This window comes from Podarcis tiliguerta (assembly GCF_965153285.1).
Source record: "Podarcis tiliguerta genome assembly, chromosome: 13".
Taxonomy (NCBI): domain Eukaryota; kingdom Metazoa; phylum Chordata; class Lepidosauria; order Squamata; family Lacertidae; genus Podarcis; species Podarcis tiliguerta.
The window spans coordinates 43,672,656-43,690,072 of record NC_139546.1 but is presented as its reverse complement, the minus strand read 5'-3'; the positions used below and the strand labels follow the sequence as shown (position 1 = coordinate 43,690,072).

At 51.2% G+C, this 17,417-nt stretch overlaps 1 protein-coding gene across 1 annotated transcript; it reads right to left on the bottom strand.

The window, feature by feature from the left end:
- Positions 1-499: 499 nt before the first annotated feature.
- On the bottom strand, positions 500-17,400 carry TOX4 (TOX high mobility group box family member 4). The gene is made up of 9 exons (XM_083410351.1): positions 16,815-17,400; positions 11,647-11,715; positions 10,678-10,920; positions 7,222-7,485; positions 5,838-6,116; positions 5,063-5,143; positions 3,032-3,727; positions 1,796-1,959; positions 500-877 (listed from the first exon to the last, which is right to left on the bottom strand). The coding sequence occupies exons 1-9, from the start codon at positions 16,818-16,820 to the stop codon at positions 814-816; spliced, it is 1,866 nt and encodes a 621-aa protein (XP_083266477.1). The 5' UTR covers positions 16,821-17,400; the 3' UTR covers positions 500-813.
- Between the last annotated feature and the right edge of the window lie 17 nt (positions 17,401-17,417).

Sequence of the window (17,417 nt, the reverse complement as noted above, 5' to 3'; positions counted from 1 at the left end):
GAAGCTCCTGGACTTTGGATTATCCCACTGAAAGGCTGCATGAGATGAGGGACCAGCCTCTTGCTCCTACCCTCTCCTCCCTTCAGGGCAGGGGGAAATTCCACACAAGGTGAAGATGAGCTCCTGCTGCTCCTGGTTGCTGTGGCTCTACGGTGCTGGATCCCAGTCACCGAGAGGAGGCAATGAACGGAGCGCAGCTCAGTGGGAATGTGTTTTGCATGCAGAAGGTTCCAGATTTCAGGCACAGAAGGAGGCCCCTATGTGCTTCTGCAAGGAGCTGGAGTCTGAAGGTAGAGGGCTGTTGCACTTCTACGCTCGTGCCAAGCAAAACAAGACGCCCAGCTTTGGGGCAAGACACTGCCCACCCCTTTCCAATCCATTTGGTGGGAGGACGTTCCTAAATTGTAGACGCTTTCTATTTGCTCACCCGCGGCGGAAGGACGGCTCCTATCTCCGCCCGCCGCCTCCTCCTGCAAAACAGCACATAGCAGGCCCTGGCCAATATCCCTCTTCCAGCTTTAATTGGCTCCATCAACAGAAACATACCAAGGGATAGTGTATAGAAAAAAATAATAATAAAGGGGGAAGGGAGGAAGGGGAGTCCGCAGCACCCAAGCGGGATGGCGTCTTCGCTTGCCGATGGTCTTCGGCCGATGGCGCGAATCCTGCCCGCCCAGCCCCATCCCACAGTAGCATGGCGATTTGTGTTTTTTTATGTTTTTGATCGTCCTTGGAAAAAAGTGTACGTGGGAACGCGAAACTGTCGTTTCCCCAACCCCGCCCCTGCTGCTTCCGCCGCAAAAGGGCCGGGGGTTATTTCACAAAGACAACGTTGTTGTTGGAATTGCGGGAGGCCAGCCAAGCTAGAAACACATCCCTGGGAATGAGAGAGAGACAGAAGCAGAGGTTTAGTCAAGAGGCAGGTAGTATATGGAGCATCAGTCCTGCAGGTGCAAAAATCCTTACTCTAAAAACTTGCACAACAGGAGTGGGGAGCCGGTGAACCTCCAGTATCTTGCCTAGCACTGACTGGGAGATATATGTATTTAAAAATGCACTTTATTTCATGTTCCCCCCCCCCCCAAGAGCTGGCAGCGGCCCTCCTTTTTTCACAGCTTGGCTTCAGTCTCGGTCCGCCCTCATAACCTGAGCTTGCCATTACAAAGAAGCGATGGCAGCAGTGTGTCTTGCTGTGCGCCATTGGCAGTGCATTGCTGAACTGGATGTTCAATAATGAAGATCTGGCGGGTGCTTCTCCCTGATCTGACTGGCTTGCACATCTTCATTCCCTGCTCCCAAACCACGTGGCTTGGCTTTGCTGAGGCAGTTGAAACTATTTACTCTGTGTATTTAAGTAGGACTGGTGTGTGTGTGTGTGCGTGTGTGTTTGTATTGCTCCCTCATTTGTCTGCCAAGTGTCTAGTCCTCACAGAGGAAGAGGATAGACTGTACACCCTCTGTTATCAGACTTGAAAAACCTCAGAGAATAGGGTCCAGCTCCAAGGACCTTCTGGCGGTTCCCTCCCTGCGAGAAGTGGTTACAGGGAACCAGGCAGAGGGCCTCTCGGTGGTGGCACCCGCCCTGTGGAACGCCCTCCCATCAAATGTCAAGGAAAGAAACAACTATCTGACTTTTAGAAGACATCTGAAGGCAGCCCTGTTTAGGGAAGTTTTTAATGTTTGATGTTTTATCGCTTTTTCAACATTCTGTTGGGAGCTGCCCAGAGTGGCTGGGGAAACCCAGCCAGATGGGCGGGGTATTATTATTATTAGGCAGCCCCGGCTGCCCACCCACCTGCAATGTTTAACCACACACTCGTTGCTGCAATACTCGTTGTCCCATTCGCTGTTGGCCACCGGAGGGTTATCACAGCCTGCACGGACGCAGCGAGGGTGCGGGGACAAGGCCACAGGCGATTCAGACACTAGCTCCACGTGCATCGGTGTCGGAGACTCCACCTGGGGCGGGGGAGAAAAAACTAAAGTAACTATGTGCCCTGTTGGATTTAGTCAGTTGTGCGCCTAGGGCAAGTAAACCTCGATTCCAAGCAATCAGGAGAGAAACATACATAGCAAAGAGTCCCATTTTCCTCCCCCTTCTGTGCTATTGTTCTCAGGCCAATGCGAGAATGGGATGCAGGACTCAGACGGGCCCTTGGCCTGATCCAGCAGCCAGGCTCTTCTTTCGTGTGTGTGTGTGTGTGTGTGTGTGTGTGTGTAGGCTCACCTGCACCCTGGTCCAGCTCTGAGGGCCTTCTGGTGGTTCCCTAACTGCAATAACTGAAGTTACAGGGAACCAGGCAGAGGGCCTTCCCAGTGGTGGCACCTGCCCTGTGGGACATCCTCCCATCAGTCGTCAGAGATAAACAATCATACGACTTTGAGAAATAAATCTAATTAAATTAAATTAAACTGGGACGTTTCCGCCTATAACTAATAAGTCCGTAAGTCCCATGAAGTAAAAACAAATTAAGATGCTCAGGGGTCCTCTTGGATTGACCCAGAAACTCAATTATAAGAATTTCCGGCATGTATACATATTTATGTATGCAACCATGGCTGCTCCAATGTTACTGGCCCAGAGATGGAAAGAAGACAAAGTCCCTACCAGAGAGAATGGCCGATCAAGTTGATGGATTATGCCGAAATGGCTAAAACAACCGGGAGAATCAGAAATCGGGAAGGCCAAAATTTTAATAAGGAATAGGGGAAATTAATAATTTATCTTAAAAACCATTGTAACCAGTCAAAATCGTTAGTAGGGTTGGAATAACACTTGTAGTTTAATGGTGTACTTTGGACATAATGGAGAGATAAAAGATTTGGATTATTATAAAAGATGCAGGAGGAAAGGACCCACAGAGGGGAGCACGGGAGTCCAGGAGATTCTCTGGAATCTCGTTTCTATGTTGGATATGTGCCTGTAAAATTTTAATCTGAAAAACCAAAGAAATAATAATAAAGAAAGAGTTTCCTACATGCAAACAAGCAAGCAAACAAGCACCCGCCCACCCGGCTCAGCGCTCCTCACCTCCGGCACCACGTCTACGGGCTCTGGGGAAGCTTGGAGTTCGGCGCTGGGCCTCTCGGGGCTGCCTTCTTCCGTCCGCAGGGCGATGGGCTGGATCTGCAGGGCGGGTGGGGGCAGGATCTTGATCTGCAAGGGCGGCGGCGGCTGCTGCAGGTTGAGGCGCACTTTCTGCTGCAGGGGCGGCTGCTGCATGGCCTGCAGGGGGGGCGGCTGCTGCAGGATGGCAACCGGCTGGGCCGGCGGCTGCTGGGGCATCTGCTGCAGGGGCGGGGGCTGGAGCCGCGGCAAGTGCATGGAAGTGGCCGCCGCTGCTGCCGCCAGCACCGAGCGGGTGACGATCTGGGTGGTGCCCGTGCCGGCCTGCAGCTGCCCCAGCTGGATGCCGCGCGACGTGACCATGGTGGCGGGGATGACCGTCACCACGCCGCCCTGTGAGGTAACGGCCAGGGAGGACGGCAGCATCTGCTTGGGGATGATGATCTTGGTGATGCTGGTCTGGCCCCCCGCCTGGGGCCCGCCCCCCGAGGTCACCACCACGGTGGGCTGCGTCGAGACGACGGTCGGGGCAGGAGGGGGGCTCTCCAGGGCCGGCGGGGTGGGCGGCATCGGGGCCGGGGGGGAGGCGGACTCCACGGCGGGGGTCGGCTGCTCGGCAGGCGAGGAGATGGGGTCCAGTTCCACCGTTTCTACCACCGTCTGCGGAGTGGAGGGGAAGAGAAGAGTCAGGAAGCTGGGGGGACACAATCTAGGGGGGCTTTTGGGGTCGCATTGCAGGTGGCGACTGGTAAAGCTTCCAAAAGAAAAGGGAAGTCAAGGAAGGGAAAAGAGGAAGGCACAGAAAGCTCCTCCATTATTGGGGACAGCTGATCTTCCGCTTCCCATTCTGCCCCTGAAGCGTCACGAAAAGGTCCCTTCCCCAGGGAAGAAGAAGAATTAGGATTTCATATCCCACTTTATCACTACCCAAAGGAGTCTCAAAGCAGCTAACATTCTCCTTTCCCTTCCTCCCCCACAACAAACACTCTGTGAGGTGAGTGGGGCTGAGAGACTTCAGAGAAGTGTGACTAGCCCAAGGTCAGCCAGCAGCTGCATGTGAGGAGCGGGGAAGCGAACCCGGTTCCCCAGATTGCAAGACTACCGCTCTTAACCACTACACCACACTGGGAGGCAGAAAATAGCTGCTCCTGACCCGATCCAGTTAAGAGAAGGGTGGGCAAGCCAGGAGTGTTGTGTTTTCTTCTCTGCAGGCACCTAGGAAGTCGTCTCTAGTTACACCACAGATTCGGCAGCCAGAGGAGATGCACATCATCAGCAGAGCCCATGCAGGAAGTCCCGCCTTTGATGCTTGGCGTCTCCAGGGAACAGGTGACAGGAACATAGGAAATGGCCACACCCACTGGTCCATCTAGCTCAGTTTCCCGCAAACTTTGGTCTCCAGTTGTTTGGGGAATACCATTCCTATCATCTCTGACCACTGGTCTTGCCAGCTAGGGATGATAGGAGCCGTAGTCCAAAAACAGCTGGAGACCCAAGTCTGGGAAACACTGAGTTAGCTCACTACTTCCCACGCTGGGTAGCAGTGGCTTTCCAGGAGTTCAGGGCAGGAATCTTTTCCCAGCCCTACCTGGAGATGCTGAGAATTGAACCTGAAACTTTCTATTTAGAGCAGATGCTCTCCCACTGAGCAACGGCCCTTTAAGCGATGGGACAGAAGATCCCTCTCCTTTTTTCAATCTGGAAAGCCACTGCAGGACAGTTCTGGGCTGGAAGAACAGGCTTTTCTAACCTTTGCAATCCTGGTACCTTAAATAAGGAGAACAACTCCCGTCAGACAGCACGGCTGGGGCTGATGGGAGTTGTAGTCCAAAGGAATCCAAAGGCACCAGGTTGGCAAAGGCTGTTCTGCCTGGAAGAAGGGTAGTTTTCTAGGTTTCTTGCTGTGTCCAATGAGGCGGGAGAGGAGAGGGCAGGACAGCGTCACACCCCTGCAGTCCTGGAAACGGCAGAGGCAAGAAGGCTCATCTCTCTTACCTGGCACTCCTGGTTGTCACGGTAGGCCGCCAGCGCTTTCAGGTACTCCTTCTTTGCTGCCTCCGTTTTCCGCTTGTACACCTGGCAGGGAGAGAGGAAGGAAGGCTGTGGCAGAGGCTCCCTGGCTCCCTGTTTAAACCACGCTGCTTTGCCGCACCCCTCTGACGCACCCCAAATTGTTAGGGAAAACCATGTCGAAATATGCAGCCGTCCCATATGGGGATCAAACTTGCAACCTTGGCATTATCAGCACCACGCTCTAACCAACTGAGCTATCTGGGCTGATCATTCCATTCCGTCAAAAGAAGCATGTGATCAACTGAATAAAACGTCTTGCAATTACTCAGTCTGCAGGTTTCTAAAAGAAAATGCGTATTGTTGCATTATTTTTTTTAAAAAAAGGAAGAAGAGGAATTCCTTCCTACGGGCAGCTTGCATTCTCTTTTTAAAAAGTGCTCTCTTTAGAAGCACAAAGTTGGACAGGACCTTGGAGGTCTCTATGCAATGCAAAATCTGCAACAACAGCAGGGTGAGCAAACCTATGTGGCTGTCGGATGCTACTGGCTGGGGCCACAATCCAAAACAGCTCCCCATTCCTCTGTAAGGGCAACGCTGCACGTTCACGGTCTCCCCAATGTTTCTGCTTTGCTCCTTTGCAGCTACAGCCTCCTCCTCAACCCCTCAGCGATGCTGTTCCCCCTCCCAAAAAAACCACCCTCCCCAGCCCCTCCCACTTCACCCTCCCTCCCCGCTGCCCAACCCCCTTAGCACGCACTTGCTTCTGCTCCTCCCCCAAGCTGTCCCACATCGAGGCGACGATCTTGGAGACCTCGCCGAAGGTGGCTTTGGGGTTCTGCCCCTTGATGGCCGCCTGCGTGTCGCGGAAGAAGAGAGCATAGGCCGAAACAGGCTTCTGGGGCTCATTGGGGTCCTTTTTCTTCTTCTGCTTCTTGGCCGGCTTCTGCTTCTTCCCCGCGTCCACCGCCACCACGGGTGCCACGACCGGCGCAGGGGCCGCCAGGGCCATCACCGCCGGCTTGGCGACAGAAACTTGCTGCAAGGACAGAGAGGGAGAGGGTCGGAAACCGGCTCCACGGGGCAGAGGGCACGGCGGTTGCAGCAGCTAGGGGGGTTTCGCCCATAGGGAAGCGGGTAGAGAACCAATTCCGCTTTGCTCAGTGCATAATCCCAAACCGTTCCCCCCACCCGGATCTCATCAAGGATGATAAGGAATGGACGGAAAAGGCAGGCAGGCAAACGGCAGCTAAGCTGGGCTGGCAGCATTCAAAGCAATTGAAAGGAAATGGCCTAACCACAGCGCAGGAGAGGAAGTGGGCCACTTTTGCATGAAACAACGGGCGTTTGAAAGAAAAAATGGAATGGAGAGGCCCTCGCTTTTAAAACAGATGGGCTAACCGGCAGTCGTCCAGAGGTTGCCGGACAACAACTGCCAGCCCAGCCGACTCTCTTTCTCTCACCATTGAGGCTGCGGGGAGTTGGAGCCTAGCCACACTGGGAGGGTCCTGGGTTAAGCGCAGCAAGATGTCCTGGGCAATAGCCCCCAAGCCAAAATATCGGAGAGCCTGAATGGGGCAACAGGTGGACTGAATTCACCACCTGCTCACCTGACCCAGACGGTCATGGAATCATAGAATGTTAGAGCTGAAAATGACCCTAAACGCATCCATGACAGATGGCCATCCAATTTCTGCTTAAAATTGGAAATGGAATGGGGAAGGCTGACTTATCGCGTTTGTTCTTTAATCTTGCCCTCCTCCCAAGTAGTTCAGGGCAGTGTACATGCTCCCCTCCCCTCTCCTTTTATCCTGGCAACCCCCCTGTGAAGTAGGACAGGGCGGTGACAGATCAAAGATCATCTGGGGAGTCTCATGGCAGGGGATGTGGACCTCGTGCCATCCTCTAGCCCCAAAGTGGGAACCTTTTCTCCTTTTTTTTGTAGCCCTGAGGCAACATGCCCTGGTGGAGGAACCTTCCAGGGGCCGCATATCAGTGATGGGTGGGCAGGGCAAGAGGCAAAGCAAACAGAGCAATGGCGGTCATGTTCCATCCATGCAAAATCAAGAGGATTCTGCACACCGACTCTGGACCCCAGCCGTTCAGGCTGGGATGCCCCTGAATGCCGTCAAGCCAAGACTCACCCGCCGGATCTCTTCCGTCTCTTCCTCGTGCATGGAACTGGTGGGCGAGGGGGTGGGTGAGAGCCGCTCTTCGGGCGACTGGGCTGCGGGGGGCAGGATGGCGCTGCCCCCCAGGCTGAGGCCCAGCTGCGAACTGAGCTCCGACTGGTCAATGGTGGTCAGCTGGCCATGCCCCATCAAACCGGAGCTGATGTCTGCCATGGGCACATCGATGGTGACGGGCGGGTTGGCGCTGTATTGCGTCCCCATGGGGTGGTCCAAATCCTGCAGAGGGAGAATTCAGGGTTGTGTCAATGGTTATAGAAAGGCAGAAATCTGTGCGACGGTCTGGCCCTCCGGTGAGAAAGATGCCCAACAGCTCCTGTCCCCTCCGATTTGGAAAAAAAACCCAAACAGTAGCAACCTAAGAAGTGTTTCCTGGAACAGGCCAATGGCCTAACCAGTCCAGCATCCTGTTCTCAGAGTGGCTAACCAGAAACAAGATCCCTCTCTCCTCCTGCGGCATTACTGCCTCTGGCCATGGAAGCAGAACATAGCAGCCATTGATAGCCTTCTCCTGCAAGGAGTCCCTTGCGTTGTGTATCCTCTCTTGTTTCACTTGGGCTGAAGTGTAGAGAGCAGCGCACGGCTCGGCCCTGCACTTGTCAGAGGGTTTGGGGGAGAACCAGGAGCTTATCTTGTTTGCTGATAACAGCAGCACACCAGACTCCTGCCATTTCCTGCTGTTAAAGGAAGACGCTGGTGAAAGAAGGAAATTCAGCCCCTGAGCTAACGACCCTGACCAGCCTGAATCCGTTTATTATTGGAGCCTAATTTCTTACATGTTTTTAAATGGGTGTGTGAATTAATAGAATGTTTAATTGCACAATGAAGCCGACTGAAAAGCTCCAATGGGGTTTGGTGACAGGACACAGATGGCAAAATGGGCTCCTGTTCAGGATTTCAGCCAGCTGTGGTATCTTCTAGGATGCTCTCATTTGGGAGAAGCCCAAAGTTGGCAAAAGTACATACAACTCTCAGGCATGCACAGACCTCAGCCAAAAACAAAGGAAGGCTGAGAATGTTCCTCAGTGACCACAGAATGCTGCATGTCAATAGGAACAGAAAACCGGAAAACTGGGAAGTGGGGGAAGAGTGAAATGCCATGCTTGAAAGGAATGGCTGGCTGGAAACTGGAATAGGAGCACTCCCACTAAGAGGAAGAATACGCTGCAACATTTTGTTGCAGGTCCCACTTGGAAATACTCCTCCTCCTCCTGTCTGTCTCTGGTGTCTTTTTGGTGCTTAGCAACTTTCTATTGAGCCAGGCCATTGGCCCACCTAGCTCAGTATCATCGACACTGATTGGCAGCAGCTCTCCAGGGTTGCAGGCAAGTCATCTTTCCCAGCCCTACTGGGAGATGCCAGGGATTGAACCTGGGACCTTTCTGCATGCAAGGCAGATGATCTTCCACTGAGCTACAGCTCCACTGAAGACCCTCCTTTTTTTAGCAAGTCTTTTAAGCGTGATCTGTATCTAAGCCTGCATCTGTACTGGATGTGAACTTGCTTTTACACATGGAAGTATTTTTTTTTAATTGTTAGAATTATTTTATATACCATATTTTTCGCTCTATAAGATGCACCAGACCACAAGACACACCTAGTTTTTGGAGGAGGAAAACTAGAAAAAAAAATTCTGAATCTCAGAAGCCAGAACAGCAAGAGAAAGAGTGAAAGCAGCACTCCCTCTTGCTGTTCTGGCTTCTGGGATAGCTGCGCAGCCTGCATTCGCTCCGTAAGACGCACACACATTTCCCCTTACTTTTTAGGAGGGAAAAAGTGAGTCTTAAAAAGCAAAAAATACGGCATATATACGACATATGAAATCGGACGTTTGTTTTTGCCACTGATCTTTTCATTGCAAAATTGCTCAGATATTTTTGGGGAAGCAACTGAGGAATGGAACACAGAGCCAGTGTGGGGTTGTGGATAGATTGTCAGGCTAAGATCCAGGCGAGACCAGGGTTCAAATCGTCGACTTAGCCTTGAAACTCACTGGGTGACCTTGGGCCAGTCACTGCCTTGCACTCTATCCTACCTTGCAGGGCTGTTTTGGGGAGAACGAGGCACGCCACCTTGGGCTCCTTGGAGGGAAGGCAACAAACTAACAAACTGAGGACTTCTAAACGGAATCACGCAATGTGGCGAATGGCGAATGAAGTGAATCACAGCACTGACAGAAGTCGCCCCTCTCTCACACACCAATGTTTGCTGCAGCCAGAATGGCACAAAGATGATTTCTGGAATCGTGTTGGGGGAAACAGCTTGGACGCTTCTGGCATTTTCCTCCCCACCTCCTGAAGCCAGCTCCATGAGAAGGTGGGGCAGTTCTCGACATAAGCTGAATTCAGAGGTGATGGAGCTTGAGAGTCAGATTTGGAGAGACGATGCCTCGCTTGGACCGAAGAAGGGAAGATGGGTAGATTTCCCTATGGAGGGAGGCACTGAGGGAGAGATTGGAGATGCGGAGCCCTTTAGCCTCAAAGGGTCTTTGGAGTATGCCCTGGAGCATTTTTGGACTACAGCTTCGAATATGGAGTATGGGCAAACTTGCCGAGATGGAATCAAGGAGCTGCTAAGATGGAAACCCTTTGGGATCTAATCTTTGGCATCAAAAGAAATCTGCAGACAGGACAGGGAGAAGAGTTAAGAGCCTCGGATAGAAGAGCACCAGGCTGATGGACTATAAGGAACTGATAGAAAAGACTGACAAAATCCGAGGCTAGGGAGAAGAGACGGTGGAAAAAGATGGGGAAATTTTTTACAATTTTATTCAGAGTAATATAGCATAATTAAGGAATGTTGGGAAATGGTGGAATGAAATTATATGACTTTAGTAGAAATATGATAAGGATTTAAGTATAGATAAATTTTAAGATTTTGATGGTAAGATAAGGTTAAAATAAATTAAGATAATTAAATGATAGAAAGCAGTGAAAGACAGAAAGGATTTGCTGATTTAATTATTAACTGGAATACAAAAATGGGAGGTGGGAGGAGGTCGAGGAAATAAGTCAATGAAAGCTAAAGATATGGAAAATGGATGTGTTTTTAAATGTTTTTGTTTTTTCTTGTCGTATTGTTTTTTTTAATTTTTGATGTATTGTTTCTTAATTTTTTACTGTCTTTTTTTCCTTTCTTACTTTCCTCCCCCCCCCCCTGTAACTATAAAACCTTTAATAAATATTATTTCCAAAAAAAAGAGAAGGTGGGGCAGTTCTCCTCCATGACAGCTAGGAATTGAACCAACTTGCCCTGGCCTGGAAGAATCCCTCGAAGGGTAGGGGCAAATCGAAAGCTAACACACAATAACCCACAAACCGGATTTAGCCCCAGAAGATACTGCGCTGCCCACCAGCAGAGTCATATGATGACTGCATGAACTCTCAAAACAATGTAAGGCAGGGTACTCACCATGGCCAGCCCCCCGCTCAGCAGTCCCCCACCTTGCTCCATGAGACCAGGGCTGATGCCCACAGGTATGTCAAGCGCCTGCACCCCATACTGGGCAGAAAAAGTGGTGTCTGGGGCAGTCACGGGGTCGCCCAGGTCCTCAAAGTGGCCAACCACGTCAGAAACGGCCAGGGAGGGGTCGGCGTCCAGCGTGATGGGCGGGATCTCGAACTCTTCATCCCCCAGGCTTGGCGTGTGGAAGGTCTGAGCAAAAGGGAGGGAGGAAAAGAGAGAAAGAGAGACTTTGATGCAGATGTAGAAACTTAGGAAAGGCTCACTACACTAGATCAGATGTTGTCCATCCAGCCCGGTTTGGTCTATTCTGAGAAAAAGAGGCCCTTTAGGGTCCCTGATGGTGTAGCGGTTAGGGTGTCTGACTAGGACCTGGGAGACCCGAGTTCAAATCCCCCACTCAGCTGTGAAGCTTGCTGGGTGCCGTTGAGCCAGTCACCGCCTCTCAGCTTAATGTACCTCACAGGGTTGTTGTGGAGAGGGGGAAAGAACCATATGTGCCACCTTGACAGCCTTGGAGAAAAGGTGGGATGTGAAAGCAAAAATAAATAATAAAAAGCAACACTTATTTAAGGATGCTTCTTAAGTTCTGATTTTCAGAACAAGGCGATTCTCAATTTGCAAGCTTTTTAAGCTTCAAAGTAGGAACACACAGAGCAAAAAGTCTTGCCTCGGGTAAACACCGAAGCCTGATCTCCCCCTTGTTTTCATTCTCTGGGGTCTCATACAAGAGGACAGTCCCTTGAAACTGAAGGCACCAGGAATTGAACCAGGAGCCTTGTGCACAACAAAGCATTTGGTCTGCTGCGAGCTGCAGGTGGCAGCATCTCCCCGGTTCCTGCCATCCAGCACTTGCATTCCACGCTCTCCACCGCCAACTGCCCTGCACCCTCAGCCCTTGCAAGCAGCCAAACTCACCTCGGCCCCTGACAAAAAGGGGTGCGCTGTCCCGGTGATAGCCAGGTAATTCTCATTTCCTCCAGGGAACTTAGGGGGGAAAGGGAAAACGTTAGCAATCCTTTATTTATTTTCCCTCGACCACAAATGCAGCCTCACCCCAAGTCCAATATAACCAGACAAAACCGTGGTGCAGCACCAGTCACACTTTGGGAACTCATAAAACCATCACTTGTGACCTCCACTTCTGCAGTCTTCAAAAGCTCATTAGTCAGAAGTTGATGCTGAATAGGAACGAAGGAAGCCACCTTAAAAGGAGTCACACCACTGGTCTATCTAGGTCAGTACTGTCTAAACCAGGGGTTGTCAACCTGGTCCCTACTGCCCACTAGTGGCTGTTTCAGGATTCTAGGTGGGAGGTAGGAGGTTCCACAGCACAAGCTGCGAGCTTCCATTGAGCACTGGTGGGCATTAAGGAAATTTTACCATCAAGAAAGATGCATTAGTGGGCGGCAGGAATAAAAAGGTTGACTACCCCTGGTCTGGGACGCAGGTGGCACTGTGGGTTAAACCACAGAGCCTAGGGCTTGTTGATCAGAAGCTCAGTGGTTCGAATCCCCGCGACGGGGTGAGCTCCCGTTGCTCGGTCCCAGCTCCTGCCAACCTAGTATTTCAAAAGCACATCAAAGTGCAAGTAGATAAATAGGTACCGCTCCAGCAGGAAGGTAAATGGCGTTTCCGTGCGCTGCTCTAGTTCTCCAGAAGTGGCTTAGTCATGCTGGCCACATGACCCAGAAGCTGTACGCTGGTTCCCTCGGCCAGTAAAGTGAGATGAGCACCGCAACCCCAGAGCAGTTCGCGACTGAACCTAACGGTCAGGGGTCCTTTTACCTTTTACCCCTGGGTCTACACTGACTAGCAGCCGTTCTCTGTGGCTCCAGGCAGGAGTTTCTCCCAGCCCTACCGCAGGATAAGAAGACATAAGAAGAGCCCTGCTGGATCAAAGCAAAAAAGTCCATCTAGTCCAGCAGCCTGTTCTCACAGTGGCAACGAGATGCCTGCAGGAAACTCGCAAGCAGGACCCAAGCACAAGACCCCTCTCCCCTCCTGTAGTTTTCAGCAACTGATATTCAGAAGCACTGATGCCTCCAATTGTGGCTAGTAACATTGTGGCTAGTAACCTTCTCCCCCACAAATTTGTTCAACTCTCATTCAAAGGTCCGTGGTCATCACTGCCTCCAGTGGCAGCAAGTTCCATAGTTTAATTACATGCTGTGTGAAGAAGTGCTGGCTTTTACCCAACATTCAGTTTTACTGAATGCCCACGAAATCCACCCTTTGAGTTACCAAGTTAGGCGGAGAGACAGTAAAATTGCCCAGGGTCACCTAATGTGGTTGAGCGGCAAATGAATTTCAACCTGGGCCTCCCTGGGCCTAGCCTTGCCACGCTACCACACTGAGAATAATGCTGCTTTGAAAGTCACCAGTGCAGTGTCATTCAGCCAAGTGGTAGGGCTGGGCAATATTTGCTTTTCAACATCGTGATATATCACCAGTTAAACTTCACAATATACTGATAGGTCAAGATGTCTGAAATAAGGATGGAGCTAGGCACTAGCTAGCTTCACGGTTTCCCCCACAGTGTGATTTTTGCATTGCACACACAGATACACATCATGATTCGCGATATATTGCCAGGTCAAAAATTATGAAAGTGATTATCACAATATCAAACCAGTTCTGAATGATATATAGGTACATCACCAAGTAGTGGGGGGATGTAAACGTCATCTATGGTGCCAAGGCTGTCCCCATGCTTTCACCCACTGGCCTCATCCAAGGTCCAAAGCAGAGAGTGTCACCAGCCCACAAATTATTATTATTATTATTATTATTAAAAAAAAAAAACATTCAAACTACTGCAGAGCCTTTAGCAGGCATCAGCACACAAAAAGCTTTTTGCGGCACTGAGACCAGCATTTTCTCCTGCTAATGTCTGCAAATCGAGCAGCTGTTTAAGAAAGCAGAGCAGCAGAGGCCAGTAATCTTACTGAAGCAGAAGCCAAGAAGCTTAACAGCCCAATCCATCACCCTTCCCAATTGCTACACTCTGAACCCCTGGTGCTGTGCAGTTATTGTATAATGATTTGGGGTGCTGCTGCTGCTGCTGCTGCTCCAGTATCCCTCGAGAGTTGCTGCCAGTCAGAGTAGAAAACTAGATGGGGTTATCATTCGACTCAGTAAAAGGCAGCTTTATATATTCATGCTCCCCATACCAAATGAATGAATGAATGAATGAATGAATGAATGGAAGAGACACGGCTGTCTCACCAGCATTTTCAGAGTTCCCGCCCTCCTCTGTTGGACAGGCCTGGTTTCTATCCAAAGGGCCAGACTGGGGTTTATGTGCACAAGCATCAAAACTCACTGCTGAACATTCCTGCCCCAATGCTCCAGGTCCTGGATAACCATAATCTTCATGGGTGTGGGAGGAAGTATGCTGCAGTTGCCTAGCAACCGCACAAGGAGATCCTCAGCTTCTTCTCATGGCAAGGGCACAACATGTGGATTCCATGATTGTAATATCTGCTTAAACACAGAGGGTTGTGTGTTTGAGCCCCAGTGGAGCCACTATGATTTAAGAAGCCAGGACGGCTCAGGTGCCGACAAAGTCACCATCTCCCCTGAGTTATGGGTTCAAATCCTGCTCCTGAGAAGTAACATTTGAAATGACTGCAGCTCAGAGACAGAGGAAACTGTTTCCTGGTAGAAGGTCCCAGGTCCAGTCCCCAGCATCTCCAGATAGGGTTGGGATTGTTCCCTAACTGAAACCTTGGAGAGTCACTGCCAGTCAAGTGTGGGCAATGTTGAGCAAGATGGACCAGTGGTCTGACTCAGTATAAGACAGTTAAAGTTAAAGGTAAAGGTACCCCTGCCCGTACAGGCCAGTCTTGACAGACTAGGGTTGTGCGCCCATCTCACTCAAGAGGCCGGGGGTCAGCGCTGTCCGGAGACACTTCCGGGTCACGTGACCAGCGTGACATCGCTGCTCTGGCAAGCCAGAGCCACACACGGAAACGCTGTTTACCTTCCCGCTAGTTAGCGGTCCCTATTTATCTACTTGCACCCGGGAGTGCTTTCGAACTGCTAGGTTGGCAGGCGCTGGGACTGAATAACGGGAGCGCACCCCACCGCGGGGATTCGAACCGCCGACCTTTCGATCGGCAAGCCCTAGGCGCTGAGGCTTTTACCCACAGCGCCACCCATGTCCCATAAGACAGTTACCTATTCTCTAACAGAGCAGAGAGTTGAAAAATAATAAAACACACTGGAATTCCTATTCAGTGCTTCCGAACACACAAATACAGCCAAAAACAAATGTGAATTTAGAACTTCTTAAGCTTTCCTGCCACTTCAGACTCCCTGATTTACAGCCCCCTGAACACAGGTCCATATGTCGTAAGCAGGTCTGTTGCAAGGAAAACTACCTGTAGTCGATGTTAAGGTCAGGTAATCATTTCATGCAGAGGCACCTTGTAATAAGCAGCGTCAGTGAGCTAAATGAGTGGTACTTTGACCTTCATCCAAGCACATGCTCCAAGGCACTCCTTGGATGCAGGTAGTCCCAAGTGCCCTGCCCAAGATGAACAATGACATCACTGCCTCACACAGTTTTGAAAGACTATAAAGGGCAACTGAGCATACTATGAGAGGAAACATCTGCAGTCATCATGCAGCTCAACCGTATTCCAAGCTAACATGAGCAGACCAGATACAACAAGGGGCAGGGCAGCCATCACCAATCTGATTCCCTCAAGATGTTTTGGACTATACTGCCATCACTCCCAGCCAGCATGGCCAGGCTAGCTGGGGCTGATGGGAGTCGTAGTGCAAACCATCTGAAGGTAAATAGGTTGGCAAAGGCATGTGTAGTTGGCACACAACATCAGGTTCGGAAGAGCCCAGAGGTCATTGGATCCAACTGTCTGTCCCAGCCAAGCAGGGTACATCTTACACTCAAGCCACACCAATGGGACCAACAAATGTCAAAAGGATCACATGCAAGCAGTTGAAAGTGTGCAATGCCAAGGTGCTAATGGAGGAGTAACTTCAGATGGACCATACAAACCAAACTATAGGAGAACAGCTATATGCAAAATGAGTTCCTACCCAATCTATCCTGGGATGGGTAGATATTCTTTCCTGGAGAGATCAAGACTGAACAAATGACATTCAACTGATTTCCTCCAAAAACAAACTTATATGGACTCAAGTATATTCTGATCAACATTTTATTGCCATTTTGGGGGTATTTAAGATGTGTGCATGTGATGTGGAGAAGAGACACAGAAAGACGATCACAGGCTTTTAGAGAACAACTGCCATTTTTGTGCACATGTAAGGTAGGTCAATCTGCAAAGAGCTTCCCATGAGCAACCCATGCCACATTTATCCATGTTACTAGGAGTGAAGCACCCACAATGGGGGGGGGGGGGAATCCACAGCTGGCATTAGTACAAGATGCAAGCTGAACTTATTCCACTCTAACCAAGCACAATTCAAGGTCTGAACTTTCACCTTTGTGACCCGGAATGAACTCCACTAAATATTAACTTGCTTCCTGGTGGAACTCTCACCCCCACTTCAAGGCATCCCCTTCCTGCAAGGACACCCGCTTTCTCCCCACACCCTTCCTCAAACGTCCCCAACTGTGTCATATGTCTGACGTGGGGTTCAACCCACAGAGGATGAGCCGGCCAGTGGCTACTAGCCCAAAGAGCTAGAGGGGTCCTCCATATCCTCTCAAATGCCAAGAGGAGGCAAAAAGAGAGATTGGGGGGCGGGGATAAGAAGTTAGGAAGATGGACAGGCTAGGAGAGGCCAACTTGGGCCCAAGGCAACTGCTGAACCCAGCACCCCTCCCCTCTTTTGCCTTCGGTTGGGCTCCATAAGGAAACGTTGGAAGGTACCAAACACACAATCGGGGGGGGGGGGAGATACACTGCACCCCCTGATAACCTCAGCCCCATCCCACTCCCCTTCCTCCCCAGCCCCATATTATGGCCTTTCCCTCCACAGAGCCAATCCCATGGGGACCCTTTTTAAAAGGCATGGGGGACCCACCGTCACCCACCCCACCCCCCAGCGTGTTTGTCCCAGGGTCCCTACCGCCAGTTAGGCTCTCTTACCTCCATGGCCGCAGCCTCAGAGCCTCGCCGAAGAGAGGGGGAGACCCCGCCGCACTCTCCCCCTCCCCCCCGTCTTTCTTCCCCAGCTCCTCAACCGGAACCGGAAAGCCCTTCCGCCCACCCGACCTCAGTCCGGCAACGCGCGTCACTTCCGCCCGGCCTTCCCTCCGCTGCTATTTATTACTTCTCTGAGGGGAACTATTGGGGCAAATTTCCTTCCCACTCAGCTCCCCACTGTCGGACGGCCGCGGCTCTTTCTCTGAACACGCCCGCCTGAGCCGTTGAGGAGGAGAGGATAGAGCCGAATAGAGAGGGAGGCTAGAGCGTAGTCCGGGGCAGGAGGAAGGGCAGGTGCTAGAGCGTCCCTACGCACGCGTCGGGAGAGGGTAGTAGACCAGCGGATGTGACGTAAAGCGGCCGGTTCGGCAAACCGCCTAACGGTTCGGGTTGTTCGTTTCTTTTTGCAGGAGGAGGGGCTGTGACGTTAAACCGCCCGGATGCCTAGAGCGGCGCAGGAAATGTGGCTCCGGCCAACGAGGGACGGGCCAGAGCGGCCGCGGAAAGGACCGGTGAGCTCTGTAGCCACCGGCTTGCTGGAAAAGG

Coding starts and splice junctions, on each gene's coding strand:
- TOX4 (XM_083410351.1), bottom strand. Junction 3,728..5,062: donor GTGACAACCAGGAGTGCCAG/GTAAGAGAGATG, acceptor TCCACTCCGCAG/ACGGTGGTAGAAACGGTGGA. Junction 878..1,795: donor TGTGTGGTTAAACATTGCAG/GTGGGTGGGCAG, acceptor TCTCATTCCCAG/GGATGTGTTTCTAGCTTGGC.